This window comes from Micropterus dolomieu, linkage group LG07 (genome assembly GCF_021292245.1).
Source record: "Micropterus dolomieu isolate WLL.071019.BEF.003 ecotype Adirondacks linkage group LG07, ASM2129224v1, whole genome shotgun sequence".
In the NCBI taxonomy this organism is placed as follows: Eukaryota; Metazoa; Chordata; class Actinopteri; order Centrarchiformes; family Centrarchidae; genus Micropterus; species Micropterus dolomieu.
The window spans coordinates 19,871,570-19,896,181 of NC_060156.1; the positions used below are offsets into that span (position 1 = coordinate 19,871,570).

The following is a 24,612-nucleotide window of genomic DNA, read 5'->3' on the forward strand; positions in this document are numbered from 1 at the left end:
TTTGGGTCATTATCCTGTTGGAGGACCCATGACCTGCGACTGAGACAGAGCTTTCTGACACTGGGCAGTACGTTTCGCTCCAGAATGTCTTGATAGTCTTGAGATTTCATTGTGCCCTGCACAGATTCAAGGCACCCTGTGCCAGGTGCAGCAAAGCAGCCCCAAAACATAACCGAGCCTCCTCCATGTTTCACTGTAGGTATGGTGTTCTTTTCTTTGAAAGCTTCATTTTTTTCGTCTGTGAACATAGAGCTGATGTGACTTGCCAAAAAGCTCCAGTTTTGACTCATCTGTCCAAAAGACTTTCTCCCAGAAGGATTGTGGCTTGCCAATATGCATTTTAGCAAATTCCAGTCTGGCTTTTTTATGTTTTTCTTTCAGAAGTGGAGTCCTCCTGGGTCTTCTTCCATGGAGCCCACTTTCGCTCAAAAAGCGACGGATGGTGCGATCAGAAACTGACGTACCTTCACCTTGGAGTTCAGCTTGTATTTCTTTGGCAGTTATCCTTGGTTCTTTTTCTACCATTCGCACTATCCTTCTGTTCAATCTGGGGTCGATTTTCCTCTTGCGGCCGCGCCCAGGGAGGTTGGCTACAGTTCCATGGACCTTAAACTTCTTAATAATATTTGCAACTGTTGTCACAGTAACATCAAGCTGCTTGGAGATGGTCTTGTAGCCTTTACCTTTACCATGCTTGTCTATTATTTTCTTTCTGATCTCCTCAGACAACTCTCTCCTTTGCTTTCTCTGGTCCATGTTCAGTGTGGTGCACACAATGATACCAAACAGCACAGTGACTACTTTTCTCCATTTAAATAGGCTGAATGACTGATTACAAGATTGGAGACATGTGTGATACTAATTAAAGAAACTAATTAGTTTGAAATATCACTATAATCCAATTATTTATTATCTTTTCTAAGGGGTACCAACAAATGTGTCCAGGCCATTTTAGAATATCTTTGTAGAATAAGCAATAATTCATTTCTTTTCACAGCTTCTTTGCTTTATTCTATGACATACCAAAGGCATGCAAGTATACATGATAAAATAGCTTTTAATTTCATCACTTCTCAGGAGGAATGAAGCATTATTTCAATGAGCTGTAAGGGTACCAACAAATTTGGGCACGTCTGTATATGTATTGTATTTAAATGTATATGATTTTGTCTGTCAGACATTGGGTGTGTAGGTAGTGTTCAGTGGGTTTATTAGAGCTTTTTGGATAAAAAACAAAAAGAATTATTTAATAAAATGCTGTAAAAAAATAAAAATAAACAATCACATAAAAGAGGCATAAATGCTCATTTGAACTACAGAGTTGGATTTTAATTCTCTGTGGTTTTAGCACAGTGAGTGTACCCTTTTACATTTCATACGTCATTTTTATTATTTGTTAATAAAAGTAACACTGAGTAGTGTGGAAAAGGGTGTTCCAATTTTAGTTGGCAAAGTAAGGTATGAAATTGGTATCAGTACTGTAGCTCAGGTACTGTATTGGCACCAGGATCAAAATCTCTCAAACATACCAAGCCCTATGTCACCACACCCTTAACATACTATAATCAGGAAGAATTATTCAAATTAATTATAAAATGATAAAAATCCAGCAGAATAGTAACTTAATAATAACTACACTCCAGACATTTGTAAACTGCCACAATTCTTCAACACCTGCAGTCATCAACACTCCTCACTAGACACAGTCAGAGATTAAGTCCTGTCCAATTCCATCAACTTTACCCAGTGCCTCCACAGGTGTCTGTGTCCCTGCCTCCCAGAGTGATGGAGCCATCATAACACATCACAGCTCAGAGCGGAAGAGTGGCAGCACCCAGCTAGTCTACTGTACAGTGTAGGCCCCTGGGCACAGAGATGGGATGGATACTCAGATCATTTGCTAGGTGCCGGGGATGATTCTCTTAGGGGATGGCAGAACATTTTGTCTGCATGTGACCCCCCCCACAGGGTTCTTTCTTACAAGGGTCAGGATTTAGACCAAAAGAATTGCTGGATGATTTGAGCGGCCAGAGGGGGATTGTAGAAAAAAGAAGGCATGTGTGAGACCTGGCAGTGGTAAGGTTTGTGATTTGTTCTGTACTGTGGTCCCTGCTGTTGCCTTCTCCCTGGTGTTGCTCACAAAAGTGTTCCGCCAAAAACCCTCTTGTCGCCATGGCACCCCAGGCCCCGGCATGATTGACACCCTGTCACATTATCTTATGACAGCACTGGTGGAGAGAGAGTACTGAGGAGTGATACTTGGAAGTAGCTGGGGACATAACAGACAAAACACACACACAAAGTCATACACACACTTGTCTGCCTGCACAAATGCATGCATGCACACACAAATATACAGTAGACACAAACACACCCCAAGGAGCTCTAACACGCTTTAGCTGGTTATTGGAAGTACATCTTATCGTGGACCATAACACATCTTAGCCATGGTGTGAGGATGTGTGTGTGTGTGTGTGTGTGTGTGTGTGTGTGTGTATACATACTCATGCTCTAGAGGCAGAATTCACCAAACACTTGGGAAGGTTCATAGGGGGGCGCAGATGTTTTGCACATCATGTACATCGTGCTGCAGAGACATGCTATTTTAGGCAGCAGGGTGTCTTGAACAGTCCGCTGATTCCTTTATGAGATGAACATCAGTTTCTATAGCTGGAGGTGGCTCAAGGCTTTAATTTATGTCATTCTACCTTCAAGAGATGCTCCATTGCAGCAATGTAACAACTCTGACATACAAACCAAGGAGTGGTACATCAACACAGAGGCCTAAAAATAGATGAAAGTCAAGCGAAGTGAGTTAAATGTTGAGATCATCTTAGTTGTAAAGTTAATATGATGTGAAGATCAGAAAAGGCAGTTGAGTCAGTAACATTATGCTTTTTTTGAGGATTTGGGATGAACAACAGCTTGCTGCTTAAAAGGCGTATTCCAAGCAAAGTGCTAAATTATGTACATAAATGCAACCTTTTTTTTGTATAAAGGTGGTGCTACTGATATGAACATAATGGTTAGTATTAGTTGTGCTTCTAATTGGAAGGTAATAAGCCAACTAGACAATTTTCCAGGAACCTTTTCAGTATGACAACAGAAAAATTAGTTTCGGGTTTTGGTTACAGCACCCCAACAAGTCTACACTACTTCATGAGGTAGTACTTTCCGATGGCGTAGGAACTCAGGTTGGTGTTGCATTGCTTAGCGTTGCTGAGACATTGCTGAAAGCCTCAAACTGATGATACACACAGCAACTTTTAGAGCAATCGTGCAGGGCAACGTTGCTGTCACTGGTAATGAGTAAAGATTACTATCGTAATCCCCTTCCCCCACCACTCCACCACCCCACCACCCGCCCCGCACCGCCACTATCCGTTCAAAACATAGTCGGACTTGCCGCTAGCAACACTGCCCAGCAACATTGCTCAAAAAGTTGCCCCGTGTATCATCAGCTTAAAGCTTGAGTAATGTTGCTGGGCAATGTCTAGTGGCAAGTCCGACTATGTTTTGAACCGATAGTGGCGGTGCGGGGCGGAGTGATGGGGTAAGGGGATTACGGTAGTAATCTTTACTCATTACCACTGATGGCAACGTTGCCCTGCACGATTGCGCTAAAAGTTGCTCTGTGTATCATCAGCTTTAGGACTGTGAATCACCATTCACCTATACTACAATTAAGCATAGTTGTTGCTGGTGTCAATATTAGGACAAAAAATGAGAATTTCTTTTAATGTAAAACTAATGTAACAAAGCTACAATCTGACAAGTATAATAATGTGAAAGAAAAGTGAGACAAAACTTAACTTTCTTTGCTAATTGTTTCAAGACCATATAATAAAAGCAGAAAAATAACCATAACCAGACACTCATTGCTTCTTGCAGATCGGCATCTTGCTTTTGGGGCACATTCAATCAGTCTTTACTCCACTGCATGTCTTCTTTTCAACTTTCAATCAAACATCACAGAGTATTAGACCTGTATACTTTGACATGCAAAAATTGCATCTCAAACAAAGTTGTTGCTTTTTAATTTTCATTCTAATCTTTATGGTCTCTTTAGTTAGGCCTATGGTCGAAAAACAAGTGGAAATGCACAGCCAAGCCAAGACTTCTCCCCATTTTCACACTTCAGGCCCAAACTCTGCTGTCCAGGCCGTCACATGCCAATATCCTGTTTAGTTGTGCTTCAGCAACTTTCAGCAGAAAAGTTTTGGAAGTGGATCTGAACATCCGCCAGACAGTTTCCAGCAAGTAACTTATTTTAACATTTATTTACCATGAAACCTCACAGTGTGACGCTACACTAAAATACACTAAAAATATGATATGTAACAGGCTTCAGTCTTCGTCAGTAGTTGTTAAGGATGGGTTGATGTTTTCACATCTCTAAGTAGAACAGACAGTGGTAACCCATTCTGTAAATGGAACTCACAGGGAGCCATTGCCAGCAGTAGGCCACCAATGTTTGGCCACATGGGTATGACCCTTTTGAGGGCCAGGTCAGGGCAGGCATGCCAGTAACAGCTGGGCGAGGATGATGGGTGTCAGACCACAGCACACATCAAAGCCCAGACAACTATCTGACAGCTGTATGACATTGAACCGGGAGTTAAGGAGAATCTGTTGAGTTCATCTTTATTATCAGTGAAATGAATTTCCATAAACCATAATTGTATGATATTTTACAGAATGTTAAATATAGTACTTTGGGGGACTGTATTTATGATAAATAATGATCATTTCATTCATACACACCGAGTTACAAGTGGTGTGTATGAATCCTAAAGGTCATTGGCAGAGAATCTTGACATTCATTTTGAGAGTATTCCCATCAATTATTTGGCAGGTGTATTGAGCAAAGTCAGACCAATATAAAGTCCCCATTAGCATCTGAGGCTGATATTCATCCACCTCCGCCTCTCACACTGAGAGGTGGAAGTTAATCTCTCAGGGTACCCCCTAACCCCCTATTGCCTGTCTTTCCAATTCCTACCCCCCGCTCTTCCCTCCTTTCCCCTCTGGAGGCCTGCATTAAACATAAAGACTCTGCATGGATGAGTGAGTCAACAAATTACCACGGCCAATAAATGGGAAAAAATGATCTGCCCCTCTATATGCCACCAGTCTATTATTTTCTCTCTCTTTCTCTTCTCTTTACTGCTTTCCTCCCTCTCTCCTCCCCTTACCTTACTGTCCTCCATTAGATTATTGTCCCAGACTTTTAAATAAACATGATCTTAGGCTTGAGCTTCTTCTTATTGCCTTTAGTTAGAGCATCCCTTCTCATGCTTGACTGGTTGTGTCCATCAACTCGGGAGCCTGACTTGTTGCTAAACCCCAGCTAATACACATGAAACTGCTATAGCTGTTGGTCTAACCTTTGAATGTCTCCTAAGGAGCACAGTGATATTTGCACTTAATAAAATTATGCCTACCAGGAGAATATGCCGCTGACATTTGCCATTTGTCAAGTAGAGGTGGCAGTGAGGCTTTATGAGTCATTAGTGTTCAGGGGACAGTCTTAGTCTGCAGTTGTCTATTACTGTACTCAGGCGCAATCTTTGTAAAGATCATATACAGTATAACTGCAACATCCCTTGAAGGGAAACTTTTCATCCTCATATCTGCATAACACTGACTGTTCTTTTTCCATCTTTCACACAGCATCAAGTAAATCACTCATTCATTCTAATGCAGTGTAGCATTTAATTGTTAGTGTAAATGGTAAATTCACACACATTCATCCACTGATGGTAGAGGCTACCATGCAAGGCCAACTGCTCATCAGAAAAAAACACATATTCACACACCAGTGGCACAGCCTTCGGGAGCAATTTGGGGTTCAGTAGCTTGCCCAAGAACAGTTCAGCATGTGGGCTGGGTGAGTCTGGGATCCAACTGCCAAGCTTCCGATTAATGGGTGACCCGTTCTACCTCTAAGCCACAGCTACCCCTGAGTGTTAAAGTTAACTGTGAGCTGAGAAGTGGCAATGTTGTCGTCTGTGGCTTTTTGCTCATGTTTCTGGAGTCATCTAGCATAGTTGAAGAGGAGGAGGATGAAGTCACTGATTGTACTAATGGTGTACCAGTATAGTACGTGCTGATACATATATGACGTTAGATGGAGACTTCTGGTATTCAGTTCAGATGTATTTACTGTAGAAACCTCATCATAAGAAAACTCTTATACCTCCTGTACTCCATAACAACAATGATCAGCACTCAGTTCAATATTGTACCCCATAAGTAGGCTCACTTCATAGCATACACAGTAACATATAGGCTATGGGCAACAGTATGTTGCCTACAATACTCTTTTCCCTGGACCTCTTTGTTTCAAAGTAAAAACACAAAAATGTACCTAAGTATTAGGTTGCCTATCCTATTTTTTGTTATTGTATGTAGTATAAGCTGCGGGCTGTAGTGAAAGAAAACCTAAGGATCAATAAGGAGCTCAGAATCAGGGGCCCAGTTAATGCAGCAACTTTGGCCCATACAGGGTGATAGATGTTGCAGATGTCGTGCCCTTCCCCGATACAGTCAAAAAGACGTCATGCTGTGTAGGTATTGTGCCTCCTGTTGTTGTAGGACAAGATAAAAGGATGAAGAAAACGTCTGCCCAGCATTATTTACAAAGGATGAGTCACTGGTGATCACAGATTTCAGTGCAACTTGCATATGTTGATTTATTTCTTCTTGGCCATGTTTAACAAAGAATTTGCTTGAACTTTAAATAATTTTTTTTCTCGGGTGGCAGTAATAATTTTTTGATCCATATTCTGGAGCTTAATGTGCATTACATATATAGGTCATTCTCAGTTAACAGCCATTGTTATGATTATGATGAATTTGGCCTAGATTAAAGATGCAGTATATAAGAATGTTTCTTTGTTAGGTGGTGTGAGCTTGTTGTTGGTGCTTCGACATGTTGCTTCTTTGCTGTATGTTGTGTTTAAAAGTGCGGCTGTATTCTAAAATTATATTTGAAGTCATCATTGACAACAACAATGAGATGCAGTGGGAATACATCAGAGACATTACAATGAGCTTTAAAGAACAGCCATATAAAGTGCCTATAAAAAGTATTCACTACCCCATTCCCCCTGGACATCTTTATGTTTTATTCCCAAGGAGAAAAAAAAAAGTATAACAAGTAAACTATGTTGAGGTCCCTTAAAACTTTAGAAGTGTTTCTAGTACTACAAGTGTTTTCTGTAACATTAAATATCGACTAAATAATTATGAGTAATAAAGATATTAAGAATTTATTATACTGCTTTGTCAGGGCTGGGCGTGGTTTGATCAGATTTAATTGACAACAACCCCACAACTGTCATCACTTTTTGATTCAAATACAGCTACATCCTAATTGGTGCAAAGAAAATACATGACATCCACTTTCACTCACTTTCTAAGTGTGGTCATTGCTCACAGTAAGAAGCTGATTGAGAAAAGGAAAGAGTCTTGGGAGCTGTATACGGAGACCACTAAGGTTGTACTTTGTGAATTAAAATGTGTCCTTCAAATCTGCAAAGTTTCGAGAAGCTTTTGTTAATGTTCGTAATACATACTTTGACATTTATCTTCTTTCTGACAACTTCTTTTTTAGTTGGTGCTTGCATAAATCATGATTTTGCTCTCTAGTTACTTATCTGTTAATTTTTATTGTTTTTATAGTGTGTTAGACTCCTCTCTGTGCTGATGCTGGGATTTGCTTCTGACTATCTTCAAATGAACCTTACTCTAATGAATCCTTAGCTATCTCAGTCTCCACAGCGCTTTCCCCCACATTATTTTAGCCATAATGTTTTATTCAGAAAGCCGTGTGAGAGCTGATGTAGCTCAGAAAACCATGATAGCGGTTATAAAACAGAACTGGTTATGGTGATATTGTGGGTTTGGGCTTGTCTGCATATTTGAATGTTTTTCTGTGCTCCCTGAAGTACAAAACAACAGATTTACAATGACTTGTAACAAATCAGTTTTTCCCCTTTTTGATTCAGCCCACATTTCTGTACTCTCATATGGACTATGTTTACTGCTGATTACCCTCTGCAGCCAGAGATAATAGTAGTTTCAGCATTCATTTAACTTACCTCTAAAAAATACAGCTGCCCTCAATCTGGCCCCATTGATTAAAAAGTGCTTCCTGACTACTCTTAGCAGAAGTCAAAGTCACTTTATGCCATTGTTGATTTTAGCCTATATTTTCATTATGACCAATGATGCCTTCTGGTTGTTTGATGTAACAAATAAGCCTAACTTAACATAAACAATCATTTTACTTTGAATGAAGATCATCTGCTAATGTATGTCTATATCTTTCTCCTCTTCCTGTTTTTGGTTATGTGAGGGTGTTATTGCGTGATCAGAAAAGACAACGTAATGCTGGGGGCATACTTTTACAGAATCCACTATTAAGTTGTCCTTTGTGTTTTTAATCCATGTCAGAAGACTGACTAAGCAGCTGTTTGAGTTTCCAGAACGGTGTATTTGACCTGAAAGTACACACAGGTAATCTCCACTGATTTCTAAAATCTGGCCCCGCCAGTGATAATTTGGTGCAACACAAAGGGAGTAAATACTTGTGCAATTAATTTTGTGTTTTTTATTTGAACTTAATTTGGATCTGTTTGTAGATCTTTTTTTCCTTTTGACATTAAAGAGTTTGTTCCTACTTAATAATTCTTCAGTGATTCAAAGTTGTAAAACATGAATAAATCCCAGAGGTGGTGCTAATTTTATCGGCACTGTAACATCACTAAGATTTCCTTTTTGTCAATTCTGAGTATGTAAATAAAGATGGAAACTATTCAGAGCTAATCATATGCAACTCTTTGTGCACTGTGCTCCTCATTACAAACCCTTTGGAAGATCAAAACCTGCAAAATATGCTGCACTTGTGTGTTATTGTAAGCACAGAGGCAGGGACAAAAATGGAGGCAGCCTAAAATCCAGGATGCTTCCCCTTCTTCCACCCAGAGACTAGTCCAACAAAAGCCTGTGGTTGCGCTCCAGTGAGTCTGGATCCCTTGGCCACCATTATTCCTACAGTGTTACTAAGTTAGCAAACTTACACAAGATTCTTGAAATCTTACAATTCTTGTATCTTCTTTGTTTGTGTTTGCACACATGCGTATGCCCATAGAGACAGACTCCCTGTAGAGCCACATCAGTAATAATGAATTGTGTGGAGACTGAAGAGGCCTGTTTCTGACATGGCGAAGACTATACTGTAACCTCATCCTTAGTGATTGAGTTATGCTCGTCAAACCATTTGATGGTACACTTACTGACTTGCTTGTTTGGTTTCCTTAGTGTCTCTTTAACATGTATGTGGAGTCTCTTTGCCATGAGTTTATCAAGTTAAACTTCTGAAAATTCAGATGATTGCAGCTATCTAGAAGTAAAACAAATCATCCCAATAATCTTGTGACCAGACACTTTGGTAATCCTGGCAAGTTCTGTCCCCAGTGTGACATTAATTGCTGTGAAGTTGTCATGCCAAATATCAAAATCGTGTTTTCCAATCAGATCTACACTGTCTTAAAAAATCAGAACCATGCCAAACCAAGTAGAAAATAATCTGTAACATCACACAATCCATGAAGGACACTGATTTTCACTTTGATACTGTTTGATGTTGTTTGATATGTTTGTTTGCTTGTGCGCACGTATCCTCACGTAAGTCTGTGTGTATGTGGCGACATGCATGCGCATACCCTGCACATGAGTTTGAATTTTTGGAATCAGAAAAATAGAGTGTGACTGCAGAGCAGCGAAAGGTTACATTTGGAAAACAAACTATATGACAACAGCGTTCTCTTTTGATATCGTGATTGGCAATCTTCAAATACAGCCAAACAAAGAGGAATAAAAAGAGAAAAACAAAGGGAAGGCAAAATTGAAGTTGTCAGTTTGTACCTGAGTTGTCCCAAACTATCCCATTCTGCAGCCAGTGGGGGTTTCTGTCAGTTGGCAGCAGACTTCTATATTTCTCTGCCTCTGTCACTGCCATTCCATTTCTCTGTCTGGGCTTTTATATATCTCTGGGTCTGGGGCTTAAAATGACTAGGTTGGACACAGTGGGAGGAGGGGACAGATGACAAATACATTTATAAAAATCATTCACAATTTCGGGGGCGGGGGGCAGGTGGAGACTGAGTGAAATTAAAGGCAGTCTTTAAACTCAGTAGAATAAGGGACTACATATGGATGTTTATTGAGCTGAGGGGGAAGCACGTTGTTCTTTTGTGTGAATGCACAATGTATCGGCACACAATAAGGGAGCCATTCTTCTTGCTTCTTGCTTCTGCTTGACCTACTGTGGCATGTGATGCTGTTTTCTATTTGTTTGTTTGCTTTGAAGACTTTTATGGTCAGATACAAAACTCCAAGAATGCCCTGACATGATATTGGAATAGAAATATAAAATGTAGCCATGCATTTTGTTCAGAGTTGGAGTTTTACAAAGGTATGAAACAATGGTTTGATCTAAAGTGTAGTTAGGTCTTTCTTTTAGGACATCTTGTCATAGTCTATTCTGATATTAAATATTTCCTACACATTTCTGCTTCTTCTGTTATCGTTAGTACATTACAACAGTATTTCCTAATTCACATTGCAGTGTGCGTGCTTCGCTTCTTCATAATGTCATTCCCATTTTCTGCTCCCTTGCTCACAAACACCATATTCATGCACAATTTGACATAATAGCAGAGTTAAAAACATGAAATTATGAGGTAATGTCTCACCGAGGGCTATAGTCACATTAAAAAATGCTTTCCCAGTGATCTGTAAGATTGCTCGCTGCCGTGAAATTTAATAGTTTGAGCATAGCACCCCCTGCAGGTAGGCATTTTTCCTTGCTACCCTCAATGCTCGGACTGAAGCGCAGGCTCTCATTGTTACCCTTTCACTGCAATTACAGGGCTTTCTACTTTGATTGGTGGGTAATTGAATTGGTTTGAGCCTGTATGATTTCTTTCCGAATTTGCCACTCATATTCCAATCTTGGCTCCAGATCAGACAAAGCCTGTCTCCCAGTAATTAAAGACGCCAAAGCCAGGTGTAGAACTGGGGAACTAGGGAACCATGGACAGATGAATAGGACTGATTAGGTGTTTAGTGAAAATGAGATTTTCTGGCTCAAAGACAAAGTACAGCCTCTCACTTGGTGCTCAGTGTTCGGTGGGGTGGCAATTGACTGCTGTTGATGAGGTACATGAGGTAAAGGCCTGAAAATGACTTCCTGTATTCATCACATTTACAAAGGAGCCACAGTGTCAAAGTCTGAGTCAGAGAGATACATTTCAAGCATGAAACAGGCTTTTAAAATGGACTTATATGGAAAAATAGAAGGTTTTTGTTCTAATTAGGCAAAAACAGCCTGTCCCAGATCAGCTGCGGTGATCATGAAGCACAGAGAACACGAGTAAACTTACAGTTTTAACATTTGTGTGGGACAGCGAGACTGAGACATAACATAGTAACTAAAAATGGATTAGGTTTATTTGTGCTTTGAAATACGTTAGCGTAACAAACACATCAGCAAAAATATTGCCAATGGCAAGTGAATGAGGTCAAGGAATCAGATATTGGTCCGAAGTGAACAGCAGCTGTGGTCAGGTCAAGGTCAGCATACTTTGAGCGGTGGATGAACGCCAACTGACTGAGTGGAAAATGAGAGTTTCTTCTCCCTTCATTGAGACTGGAATGGATTTTAATCAACACATTATGCCAGTTGTTAATTGCTTTTGCCGCCTGCTGCTAAAATAATTTGCTACTTTTTTATTGTAGTAGTAGCCATCTGTTTCAAAACACAGGGACAGGATCAGGCCTGGACCTGGGGTGGATGTTGACATGAGATACAGGCAGCTAATTTGCACTGCCACCACCTTATTTATGAGGCTAAGAATGTGTGGAAAGGAGGGAAAGATTCACAACAAGTAATGGAGAGCAAGCTATATTGGAATTATGATTATAGAATAGTAATTTTCTGAAAAAATATATATAAAAAGAACCATGAACTGTGTACGAAAAGGATAAATGTCTAGTCTCTACAAATGTACCTGCCAGATCCATTGAAAAAGAAAGATTGGCCTTGAGGAACAATAGCCTCCTTATGAGGTTCGCCCCGCTTTAACCCCTGTCCATGTCCCTTAATTGCTCAAGGCTGCAGACAGACACTCTTAATAATGTCCAGAAGCGACAATAGCTGAGGAAGTCTGTGAGAGAAAGATTTTACCCTGCTTCACCTCATATTTACTCTAATCAGTCTTACTATTGAGGCACACATCACTGGTTGTATGGATAGAGCACATAATGCCTCTGCTCCGCTCAATGCTCCAGTCTCAAGTCTTTGCTCAATGTGTTTCATGGTTTATAGGCACATTTATATTTAAGGGAAGAGGAAAGTATATGAATTTGCACTGCTTCTTTGTGTTTGTTTTTTTCACGCAGCCATGTGCAAGTGTGCTTTCGTCTGTTTTCCAAGCTTTTCTTTGCCACTATGGTGCTTCGATACCAACAAAGGAGATATGGGATGAAGCGAAAATCCAGGTAGAGACAAGATGGACTGTAAGCTGCAGCCAAGATGGAACGTGTGCCAAGCACTGATTATCCTTTTTGCTCTTGCGGATGGTGATGACGTCATCCAATGATAAATCAGATCATAAGTTCAAGAGGGATCTGACCATTTACATCCAACCAGTTACACATCCAAGAGCAATCACACATCATTTCTGGCCTCAGAGGAATAAATTGAGACTTTCTGTAGGATGGTGGCAAGTGTGCTCTAAATCATATATACTTTCCAACACTTCCTCCTAAAGAACTTATTTAGTGTGTCTTTAATTAATAAAATAATTTCTTTGCAGTGGTCTGTCATGCATTCACTATTTTCAGAATCTGCATCCGTGTGTGTGTGTGTGTGTGTGTGTGTGTGGTGCGTGTGATAGGCTTCTACTGCCGTATAGGCAGAGAAGGATATGTCTATGTGATGCTGCGGCTGCCGCCAGGGTTTGAAGGCGACATCTCAACGGGAGGGGACCAAGCCATCAAAGCCATCATGTACTTTAATTACAGGTAATCTCAACTCACAGACACTCTCCCACTCGCTCTGTTCTTAAGAACTTCCTCCTCAATTACCAAAGTGCCTCAATTAGGCCCTAAATAAGCAGTGGACATGCACGAGGGAGAGATGGGCAAATTACAATGGGGAGGGTAAAAACAACAGGCCCTGTAAAAGCCAGTGTGATGCAGAGGCAATTAAAAGACAAAAAAGTGTTCTACCACGCAGGGCGAAAATGAGAAAAAAGAGAAAAAGCCCTTTGATGAGCTAGTTCTGAGCTAAGTGGAGCTTAAGAGGCGATGGTTGAGAAGAAGAAAGAGCGAGAAAAGAGAAATTAAAGACAGTTGATTGGCAAGAGGGCTGATGTCACACTGTTTCCCTACAGGACCATATGTCGGGGGGAGCACTCAGTCATCAAGAGACTGGAATGTGTGAGTAAGTCATGATTTCTATAGCGCAAGTAGGCGTCCCACAGGCAGCTGATTCTCTACACTCTCTCTGCTTTCCCCTCACATTCATTATCCAGCCAACCCCATACACACTCCATCAACTGTGAAACTTACAGGGCTTTTGAATGGACAAATGACGACCCTTTCTTTTAATGGGCTAATTCTGTGTCTAACAAGGGCCCCCTTTTAAGTGAAAATGCTTTAGCTGCAGCCGATATTTGAGTACATTAGTCAATTAGCTCAAATCTAACCCGGAGCAATTGTCTGATGAATTAACTAGAAATAAATACATCATCAAGGAAGGACTAAAATGAGAGGGTAATGCACACACCTTTGTTTATGTGTTTTTGTGAGTGGGTATGTATATTCACAGTGCCTGTGTACTGGATCAACCACATTGCATTCTATGGACAGCAGACTCATGCTGACCTGGATAGCTGGCAGGAAATTGAGCTCATCTAGATCCACAGCAAGCTGACAGGACTGTCATCATCGGTCATCGCTGTGAAATGGAGAAAGTGCTGGGCATAAGCAATGACTCAACTGTGAGTAGGAAACAACTGTACAATATAATGTAGTTCAAAGGAACAGCCATGCACATCAGCCTCAGAACTGAGTCAATTCTCTTTTGGCTACTTAGTTGCATTTCAAACGCAGCATAAAATGTAAACAACAAAGTTGGGACCATATAGTCAGAAAAAGATATTCAACAGCTTGTCAGGGCAGCTCAGCATGTATCCAGGAGAGGGCAGTGTTATCCAGAGAAGAGGTGGGGACTGTTTGATCTGAGCAGATGTGTATGAGGAGAATCATTAAACAGCATCTGTCCACTCAATTACCCCGTTAGTTGGTCTAATCCAATGTTTTTTTTTTTTACTCATAGAGGGATAATTAAATTTCTCATAAATTGAATTGAATTACTGTGCCAAACAAGTCGCGATGAGCAACGGGCTTTCTAAAGGAATCATGGGATGGCCAAAACAACAGGACGTTAAATGTACTACTGCCTGCACACGATGCATTGTGTGCTGTAAACACCTTGTAAAAAAAACATAAATTGGGCGTTAAAAAGGGCCAAGGATGTTTGTTTCATTGTGGAGCCAAAATTCCAACCGGTAAACATCTTTAACCATGTTTTTAGGGGTTTTGGAAATTAAAATGTACAATTTAAAGTCTCATCCTGAACAGTGTCTGTAACATTTTGATTTTACCATTTCTATAAGGAAGTGTGGATAGTGACTTGTCAGGAATTCCAGTAGTACATATGCTTGAATAGGTAAACATTGTGCCTCTGTTAGGTTATCATATATTTTGTATTCATTCTTCATGACTAGGTTTTCAGTTATCTGCCTACAGATGCCATCTTTAATTTATAGATCCACGACGTACCACTGTTGGCAAGTGAGGTGCTCTATAAGGTGTAAAGCCTCCTGGTCCAGGCATGTTTCTATTCTGTCAGTGAAAAACCTCCTCAGGCCCAAGAAAGTAATGCTGACTGGAACTTACAGTAACTTCACAGTAACTTGTGTTGAATTATTGAATAAACTGGCACTGAGATTGTGACATAATGAAAATTGTAAATGTTTCTTAATGTGTCTTAATACACATTCCAAAACATCCAGCATAAATCCAACAAAGATTAGTTTGTCACATGTATACAACGTTCATCTCTCTCCTGTGAAAACCATGTATCTCCAAAACATAAACTTTGCACATGCTAAGGAACAACCCTGTTATGTCTAATTTTTTTTTTTAAATGGTTTGGGTAACATCAATGTCATCAAGTTTTCTCAGCCCATAAAGGAACATTAAATCTTTCAGTTTAATGAAAAATTCAAAATCAAGACATTTTAAGACACATGGTTTTCATTGGACAGCAAGAATATGTTGCTTTATGATACACATTTTAATATATTATATACATTTTGGGGAAATGTTCTTATGGAGGTTAGATTCCCTTATTGTAAATTGCTTTGAACAAAAGCTTTAAGTATGTAATGGAAAGGAAAGGAAGCCTGACAATTAATTTGCTCATAAATGCCTAAGCAGTGTAGGCCTTTATTAGAATAATTGAATACTTGATATAGCTAAAGATTTATAATAATTTACAAAATATTTCATGTTTTAACTCCTCACAAATACATAGATATATACACAGATAGATTTGACTATTAATTACATTCACAGTCATAAATCTAAAAGTTGCTATAATTTGCTTGCTCTACCAACGGGAACAAGAGGCCTGGTTTAGGTATAAAGTGACTATAAGAAAATTGATATTTATACAAGTAATACTGAAGAGACATTATCAGAAACATGGAATAAAACAGAGGAACAGAGACAAAGCATTGACATGAAAGGACATCACAAATTGTTGCAGCTGCATCAACACAATTAATGCTTTCAAAACGTTGACCTGAAACTGCAGAACAGTCGAAAAAAACATACAGCAGCAGCTTCTTGGTTCATTTCATGAATGTCTTTCCTGCCACAGTCTGCTGTAACACCATATGTGCCTGCATAGAAAAACTCAGCAATCATAATGAGTGGAAATCACAGAGGAGACCTGTCCCAGAAGTACGAAATCGTCAACGCTTGTCAAAATGGCTGCTCAACCAATGTCTCATTGATGGCCTGCACGCACAGCCTACTGTACTGTCTGAACAGATCTGAACTTGGACAAAAAAACAGATTTTTAAAAAAGCATTGTTTTCATTGATGAGCAAGAAGAAATAAGATGAAACAACTTGGAGCCGGCCAGCAAGCTTCCCAGCTTATCTGTAAAAAATGGCAGGATGCACTGCGCCTCATTTTCTAAATGTCGATAAGGTCGTCGCCGCTCTCGTCGCTCTCTACCGTCAGTTGACGGGTCCACCACTTCTTTACCTCTGACCCTGAAGAAGCCTCATCGTTGACAGGGTTCATCTTACATACTATGGACTTGACACTAGTGCGACCTGACACAACACACACAAAGAACAGAGAATTCACAGCCTGCTATGTCAACATGCATTTTGTGCATTTTTTTTCTCTTAATTTTTACAATTCCACATATAAAGGTCCCTTGCCTCTTACCAGGCCACTATTGTAAATAAGTCGTTTTTTTTAACTGACTGGATAAATAATCTACTTTTTCTGGAATATAAGGTCACATAAAGTCCTGGTTTCAAGTATTCAGAAGTGTATATACCTGCAGGCAGCCTCCACTGTCCAAGCTTCCTCTGTGGCCTACCCAGGTCTGAAGAGTCCTGCCTGTAGCCTCCTCTGTCTGACAACGTGGGGCTCAGTAGCTGCTGGAGACCACTCATCTAAACAAAGAGGACATATCCTTTGTTTCACCAGTGCAAGCGCACACCTGCAGATTATATGATGTGCTTGCTATATATCTCACTGTGAGTGTGTGTGACTGTGTGTTTAGTGTTGGTATGGATGTGGGGCTTTACCTCAGGCTGCGAGGGATTGTCTGGGTTGTTAGCATTGTGGTCTTCACTTGGCATGGTGGTCTCTATGCTGGGGGGGTTGAGGAAGCGACTCAACTCCTGCTGTTGGCTCTCTCTCAGGCTATGGATGATGCTGCACGACTGCTGCTGCTTCTGCGAGCCCACACGGACATATGTGGTCAGTGCGTGATACAGTAGTGTGTGGAAAATGTACATGTATGTGTGTTTGTAAAATGCCCTGGGCATGAGTGTGTTTTCTGTTGAGAGACTAACCGCCCGGATGCGTTTGAGGCACTTCTTGAGCCACATGCGTATGGTCTGTTTGGCAACCTCTTCTTCAATGGTGTACTCCAACTGTTCCCTGGCCAATAGCTCCTCCAGCTGGAGAGACTTTCTAATGTCCACTGAGCGATATGACAGCATGCTGTATGAATACCCACACACAAGAGACATGCAGCCAAAAGAGGGACATTGTTATAGTTAGTGGAATATAATTCTGCTTCCCTAATTAAAAGATTATCCTGCACTTTAAAGCTAAAATACACATTAGACAGGTAAAACTGTATAAGTCAACACTGTACCAAAACATCAAGACCTAACTTGAAAGTTTAAAGACTTCTTAAGCCTGAAATATGAGGATGTGAAATGATTTATTCCTAGAACCTATAAATCGTTTGTGTTCAATCAGGGGCAGGCAGTCAGTCTTATTTTCTCTTTTAGAAGAAGGTTTTCTATTTCACACAATTTGTTAAATCCTGTGCAACACATTGTGTTAAATATCTCTGTTGCAACTCCACTTACAGAGTTGGACTAACAAAACAGTTGTGTATTCACATTAAAGTGTTGCTTAATGGAGATTTAACATGTGAGTTCAATAAATCATTTTTCTTATAAAAATAAATTGCAATGCAGTAAAGTAAGGTATGGGCGTACAGCTCAGCATCGATGTTACATTGTGGTACTTCTATGCTGTATATGCGTGAAATACAATTGGGTGTTCCACGGTCACCTGAGCACATCATGGAAGGTCACATCCCCTCCACTGTGCAGTCGCTCCATCTCATAGCACATGTGTTTAAACAGCAACTTGTCTTTGTCCAGGTCCACCTCCAGCCTGCCTCGGAGCAGACGGAGCAGGAACTTCACCCTGGATGTCGGGATCACACCCTGCGGAAACCATGTCACAGAAGTCACAGGGTTATTCATGAGGCGGACACAATTCTATATGCCTATTTATAATATGTATATGTGTGTATATATATATATATACACACACACACACACACACACACAAGTAATTTAAAAAGAAAAGCCCACGGTACATCCGGATGACATCATGGATTGATGGGAAGGAGGAGTACATTTTTAATCCTGCACCCACTCTCCTAATCACTTTTACTCCTATTACTAAATGCCATACTTCATTCCCTTCAGCCTTTCTCATTAGCTCTCATACTGCTTATATCTTCTCTATATTATCCTTTGCTCATAGCCATATGATCTTCATTCTCTCCCCTCTGCTGTGTACTCATCCTCTCTCCTATCGCTAATTTCTCACCTCCCGTTTGTCATCCACCATGTTCCAGATTATTTGGAAGTGCCTCAGGTCATTATAGCTCAGCAGCTGGTCCTCCTCGGTGGAGTAGAACAGAGAGAAGTTCTCCACGATAATGGCTGCAGCAATAGCAATATATATTAATACTCACAAGTGCAAATATTCCATAACAGCGGTATCTATGTGGTTTTCATCAATCTTCTGTGTTTATATAACATTGAAAGTTATTCTACTTCCCTTTAGAAGAAAATCAATTTCTTTTATGACGTCTAGAGTTAACAGCCCAGGCTTACGGGAGACTGGATGAATTGTATCACAATGGCTTGACTGAATCTTTACCTTTGCTCTTCTAGCTTATTTCATCCATTGCTTCTTCTCTCTGTGTGATTTTTAAGGTACTAAAGAGTTTATTTTTCTTTGCGAAAAGTAATATGCTAAGAGGTTTATGCCTCACCATCTGTGCCTTTCCAGACTGCAACACATACGGAAGTGAATGATACAGATACAGTGCACAAAACCAGAGAATACACACTGTATACTGTAAAGATGGCCTGGTTCCTATCTAAAACTCAATCTCATCTGGATTCAACTCATGCCATCTGTGTTATTATTTTATTTCTTTTTCTGACATGCCATTCTGCTTTTCTCTCTCTTCGGGCCTCCAACGTGAGAAAGAAATAATTTCTGCATTACAGGGTTTGAACTGTGTGCTGATAATAAGCTGTAATAAACTAAACTCTCGTCTCTGGAGAAACTCTTTGTTGTCTCTTTTGAGACTTGCATAACAAAAGGCAGAAAATGAAATAGTAATAATAATAGAGTCCTTGCTGTTGCCAAAGCTCAAGCTTGTCAACCTTGCATTGACTTACATTCCTTCCCTGTAAAATTACCATAATCTTAATCAAAGTCTCAACCCTAAAATGTTAACCCCGAACCTTATGGGAACTTGTTGTCCCCATATTTAAGGTGTGTTCCCATAACCTGACTGTATGTGACAAGATTTGGTTGCCACAATGTTATTAATACGCGGTACACCTACACACACTGACCTACGAGTAGGTTAAGCATAATGTAGGCAATAATGACGTAGAAAGAGCAGAAGTAGATGAGCGCTCCAGCGTAGTTGCCACAGTCAGTCTCCCAGTAGCGATGTTTATCCGGGGTACAGAATGGGGCCTGCACCTGGGGACAGGAAACAACAAAACTGTATTTGCATCACTGAGAATTAAAACATTTCAAATGTTCCCCGAAATGTTACGGTAAAGTGTCTCAAGTGATATCTAGTAATTCAGATACAATAGCCATGTCAGCAGTATTGACTGGGTCTGTTTATTAGCTAGAATGTCGTTCTAGTAAAAACTGCTGGCAGTGAGGTCTGTGGGAGTAACTGTTAATTATGTTGTGAGCACCATTGTATTGGGGTTGCGTCAGAAAATAGAGGTGAAGTGACTCTTTCAACACAAAATAAAATGTAAACAATATACATTATACAGTTTTCCAGATGGAGAATAGATGGTCTGTGCTTTTGTCTGTGGGGTTGTGTGCTGGACCTTCAGCCAATCTTACCATGCAGTCATGCATGATTTTATTCCAATCTTCCCCTGTGACAATACGGAAGAGAACAGTGATAGCCTTGCCTGCTGTGGAGAAGTTGGCATGCCTGGGATTAGGGGAGACAGACAGAATCAGACAACTCTGTAAAGATGTGTTTTACTGTCTCAACTGCATACAGCCTCATCAGCAGGAAACAAGAAGCATAATGAAGAGCAAGGTCTGGTCAATAACAGGTCTAATGCTTACCGGTTGATGTTCTCTCCGTATTTGACAGTTCCAAAGAGAACAACGCCAGCAAATGCATAGCAGAGGAGGAGGAGGAACATGCCCACGATGATGAAGAAGCTCTTGTACATGCTGACTACCACAGTCAACAGCAGCATCTTCAGGGTCACCTTTATTCATCACACACAGGCACACATGTTCAAAAACAGATTTTCTAGTTCCAATATACATTCTTCGTTTGCAAAACTAATTGAATTAAGTATGTTCTAGCATGGAAATGTACTCACGTGCTTGCCACATATTGTAAAGAATCTGAAGACAATCACACATGTGCCCATCATGTAGGTATATGCATTCTAAAGGGGAAAATGACGTGACAATGACATACTTAACATTGTTAATTAGAAATCCTAAAATGTTCCCTTAATGTGACAGTAATTTGTCTAACCAGTAAGGAAAAGTGTAGGACTATCCAGATGACACCCAACGACGTGACCAGCAGGTCATAGCGATTCCGTCTGCTCTGCCAGTAACCCGCTGGAGACATGGCTATCAGCTTCATGGTCACCTGGGTAACAATGCAAACAACTCAGATTAGACAGACATCTTTACCCAGAGGAGGATGGATATATGAGTAGAGATAGGAAAACAGGCTCACCTCCAGTACAAATATAAAGGTGAAGACTACTGACATGGTGGCAAGAGGAAATGTTACTGTGTTCTGTACGTCCCACTGGAGAAGAGAAGAGTCAGACCCAATAAAACACCTTAAATGTACTTTGACATGCAAAAGAAATTAAAAGTCATGGGAGAGAAGCATACATAAATATGTTATGTTGTGACATTATGCACTGTGATATGAGGCTTTACCTTGACTGAGAGCAGCACTGACTGTGCCAACACCAGCACAGCAATGCCCCGTTTGAAAAAGGGATGTTGAGTAATGTCATACATCTTGGCCCGGAAACCTCCGTTTTCTGTCAGGCAGATAGAAGACCAAAGATTTATTGATACTTGCCCAGAAATATCAAAATGTATAGGTGGAAATTGGAATTTCAGGGTGAGAATCTTATCAAGTCAGTGATCAATTACGAATGTCTGGAATGGCTGTAGCAGTAGTCTTTATCAAACAGCTGAAGCTTGTATGTGCATATGTGGTAGTATCCCTTGCTGTCCTGCAGATGGCACTCATGGACTGCTTGGGTATTCCTATTAGTGCAATAACACTTAATTGTGCTGCAGGTTGAACACACATTTAGGCTGCCTTCAAAACTCAGTATCTCTGTGTCTCTTAAAAAAAAAAAAGATCCCCCAGACAAAAGATGTAGAGTCTTCTTTTATATCCATTAGGAAACTGAAGTTATTTTAAAAGGGGAAGAGAGGAGCTGAAGTGATTGGACATTACTAAAGCCCACCCTAACTCTACTTAATGATACTATATTCAGTTTGCCACTTCTCAGGTTCCAGCAGGAGGACTGCAACTGCACTGCGGGTTTCCAAAATGTAATTTCCCAATTCACATGCTCTTGCATTTCAAATTCAGGCTTGCTTCATGTGTCAGCATTCTAGGTATAAGTTGGAAGAATGTTGTACTAATTTATCCTGGTTGCAGATCCTTGTTCCGACTGTCCCTAGTGTCTGCTTCAAATCAGGGAGTTTAATATCTAATGAACATGAAATAGAAATAGAAACAGTACACCCAGTGGCAGGCTCTGTGATTACATATGACTGCTTACCACAGAGACACTTTCTACAAGCACTTTGAGTAGGACTGTGTGAGCAAAGGCCAGCTCAGTGCTGTAATGATCTGCCAGTAGTGGGTGAGTGGCGCCAGTGCCGAGGGCCTTTGGATGTGGATCAAAGTCAGGCTGATACTGCTGGTGTCAGCGGCACTGCTGACTAAAACTGAAGCCGCTGATTTCATGTTAGTTCTCAGCCTCAACTGTACTAATGCAATTTCCCACACTGCCTCCAAGGCACTTCAACTATTCTCACGACTCTAATCACAGAAGGAAGAGCAACAGTGTAAATCTACAGTATTCTCATGTTGAAAATCGATAGCAATATAATCGAGTTTGATTGTGTAAAAAATTTAATTAAACTCAACATTCATCTGTTTTTTTTAAGTTGGTAGAATAGCTGGTAGTTAGCATCAACAAAGAAATGAACATTTTATACGTTCTGTATTTCCTGTAGAAGGCTGTGATATGAATGTTTCAATGTCTAAGCCATTCATGTTATCTGTCCTCCCGTTCTTTTATTACTGGTGCTAATCATCATTTGGGTCATGATGTATCCCTCAAGGAATCAATCTTCAATGAAAAACAAGGACTATTAAATATGGATTATTTGTGCAGGTGCACACACACACCACATGATCAATCAGGGAATGAGGCAAAGACGTGACTTTCATAATGTCGTGTTTGGTCACTGCTTTGTATTTACAGAAGGACTGCCAGAGCGTTTGCTTTATGTGTTTGTGTTTTATTTTGTGTGTAAGCACCTGGGCGAGGGGGCAGGTGGAGAGGTTGGGCTATTTTCAGTCGACTCTTCAGATCCTCCCATCGTCTCTGGTCCACTGTTAGGAGAGCAGTACCCTGGTTGTGGAAGACACAACACCTTTAAATCCTGGAGGTGGCATATCTAAAGGCCTGTTAGTCTAAAATGAATACTATGTAACTGCAGCATCACCAGTTTTAAATATGGCCTTACCTGTCTCCGTCTCTGGTCTCTTTACTGCCACATAAAAGTAAAAGCACCCCCACAATTATCTTTAAAAACAAGGAAGTTGCATCAATACGTGTGCTTCTTACCTTGTTCTCGTTGAAGTTTGCAATGACGACGCCTACAAACAGAGTGAGTCCAATCATGCATCCCAAAAACACAAAGACATGGATGTAGATGCCATGGATCTGCAGGCACAGAGGTATTTAATCTGTTACATGGTTCTTGTATTATAGGAGTGAGGTGAAAAAAACATATGGAATGGTAAGGTGATGTGCAGTACCGGTCCAACGCGGTGAATAATGACATCTCGGACCTCCACCCAGCCTTTGAGTGACAGTACTTCAAACAGAGCCAACATGGCATTTCCCACATTGTCAAAGTTAAAATTACGAGGGTTGGCCCTGAGGAAGGACGGAATGGATACATCAATCACTGGCTGTTGAAAACAACCCTAAATCAAGCAGTAATAAAAAAAAATAAGCAGCTATACCAGACTCTTGGTACCCAGAAACCAGGTTTCTTTTCTCCATTCTTCAGTTTCAGGTTGAGGTTTTTGGAAACGCTGACATTTATTCGGAATATACCGTGACAATCCTCCTATAACCAACAACACAGCAAAACACAGAACAAACCAGCCATTAGAACAGCAACATGGGGCTGTTAGTAAAGGGGATTACTATTCATCTCGTATGAAAGAAGGACTCAGACATGTCATTTGCTAAAATGATAAACAAACACATAAAAAAATTATATACTCTTTTTTACCGGTTAACTTGGTCAATACAGTGCTGATATTATTATTATTAGGAACAATAACTAAAATTACAAAGATTGGACCCAAGTTGTAATAAATTGGAACTTTCCTTAGTAGACCTTTTTGAGCATTATACCGTAAAAACGTCTTTATGGGTTTTCTATAAAATAGAAGAGTCTATGGCACAAGCTGAACAAAATGTATGACTGTTGTTTAGAAAATAGGATAAAAGGAACCACTGGATTATTGATTTGACTGATTTGGAAACCCCTTGTACTTATTCAGCTTGTGCTTCTCTGCAGGGAGTGTAGAATGGGAGGGTTGGTTTAGTGAGGAGATTATGCTTCTTGCTGTACCCGTTTAAGGATATGGGGGTCGTTGCACTTGGCAAGCTTTCCGGCAAACAGTTGAACACCGAAGCTCGCGAACACCAGCATTAGTGTGAGGAGCAGAATGGAAACCTGCAGGAGAATCAATCAAGAGTTTAAGGCAGAAGGTTCAACACAATCCAAGCCTGTGAGATTAGAGAGCAAGCTAAGGATGTCAGACAGCTGTGGATGAAGAGACCTCCGCTGGGAAAATCCAAGTCAGACCCACAGAATCAGTAACTATTGCAAGCTTCTGATAATATAATAGAATCCATTGTAGGCAAACCAAAAGGTAAGCAAAACACCAGAAATGGCCAAGAATGTAATAATTCCAAGAGCACAATCAAATAAAGTTGAATAAGATGCATTAGTGTGCACAACTTGGTTGGATTTTTGCCTAGTTTAAGCCACAAAATAAATCATTAATACTTTACTGCCAACCTTTTTCCAAAGCAAATC

The 24,612-nt window shown here is 40.3% G+C and overlaps 1 protein-coding gene across 4 annotated transcripts in view; it reads right to left on the bottom strand.

The window, feature by feature from the left end:
• Positions 1–15,556: 15,556 nt before the first annotated feature.
• The window catches only part of nalcn (sodium leak channel, non-selective), a 70,818-nt gene continuing 61,762 nt past the window's right edge, over positions 15,557–24,612 (bottom strand). For all 4 annotated transcript variants that reach the window (XM_046053401.1, XM_046053400.1, XM_046053398.1 and 1 more), the window contains 18 exons: positions 24,142–24,246; positions 23,522–23,628; positions 23,312–23,432; positions 23,118–23,216; positions 22,808–22,901; positions 21,175–21,281; positions 20,963–21,037; positions 20,753–20,872; positions 20,592–20,660; positions 20,326–20,474; positions 20,092–20,185; positions 19,575–19,707; positions 18,529–18,644; positions 17,980–18,137; positions 17,244–17,394; positions 16,974–17,123; positions 16,721–16,838; positions 15,557–16,487 (listed from right to left, as the gene is read on the bottom strand). In XM_046053401.1, coding sequence (XP_045909357.1) covers positions 16,345–16,487; positions 16,721–16,838; positions 16,974–17,123; positions 17,244–17,394; positions 17,980–18,137; positions 18,529–18,644; positions 19,575–19,707; positions 20,092–20,185; positions 20,326–20,474; positions 20,592–20,660; positions 20,753–20,872; positions 20,963–21,037; positions 21,175–21,281; positions 22,808–22,901; positions 23,118–23,216; positions 23,312–23,432; positions 23,522–23,628; positions 24,142–24,246 — 2,109 coding nt within the window. In that variant the 3' untranslated portion in view covers positions 15,557–16,344. The remainder of the gene's footprint in view (positions 16,488–16,720; positions 16,839–16,973; positions 17,124–17,243; positions 17,395–17,979; positions 18,138–18,528; positions 18,645–19,574; positions 19,708–20,091; positions 20,186–20,325; positions 20,475–20,591; positions 20,661–20,752; positions 20,873–20,962; positions 21,038–21,174; positions 21,282–22,807; positions 22,902–23,117; positions 23,217–23,311; positions 23,433–23,521; positions 23,629–24,141; positions 24,247–24,612) is intronic.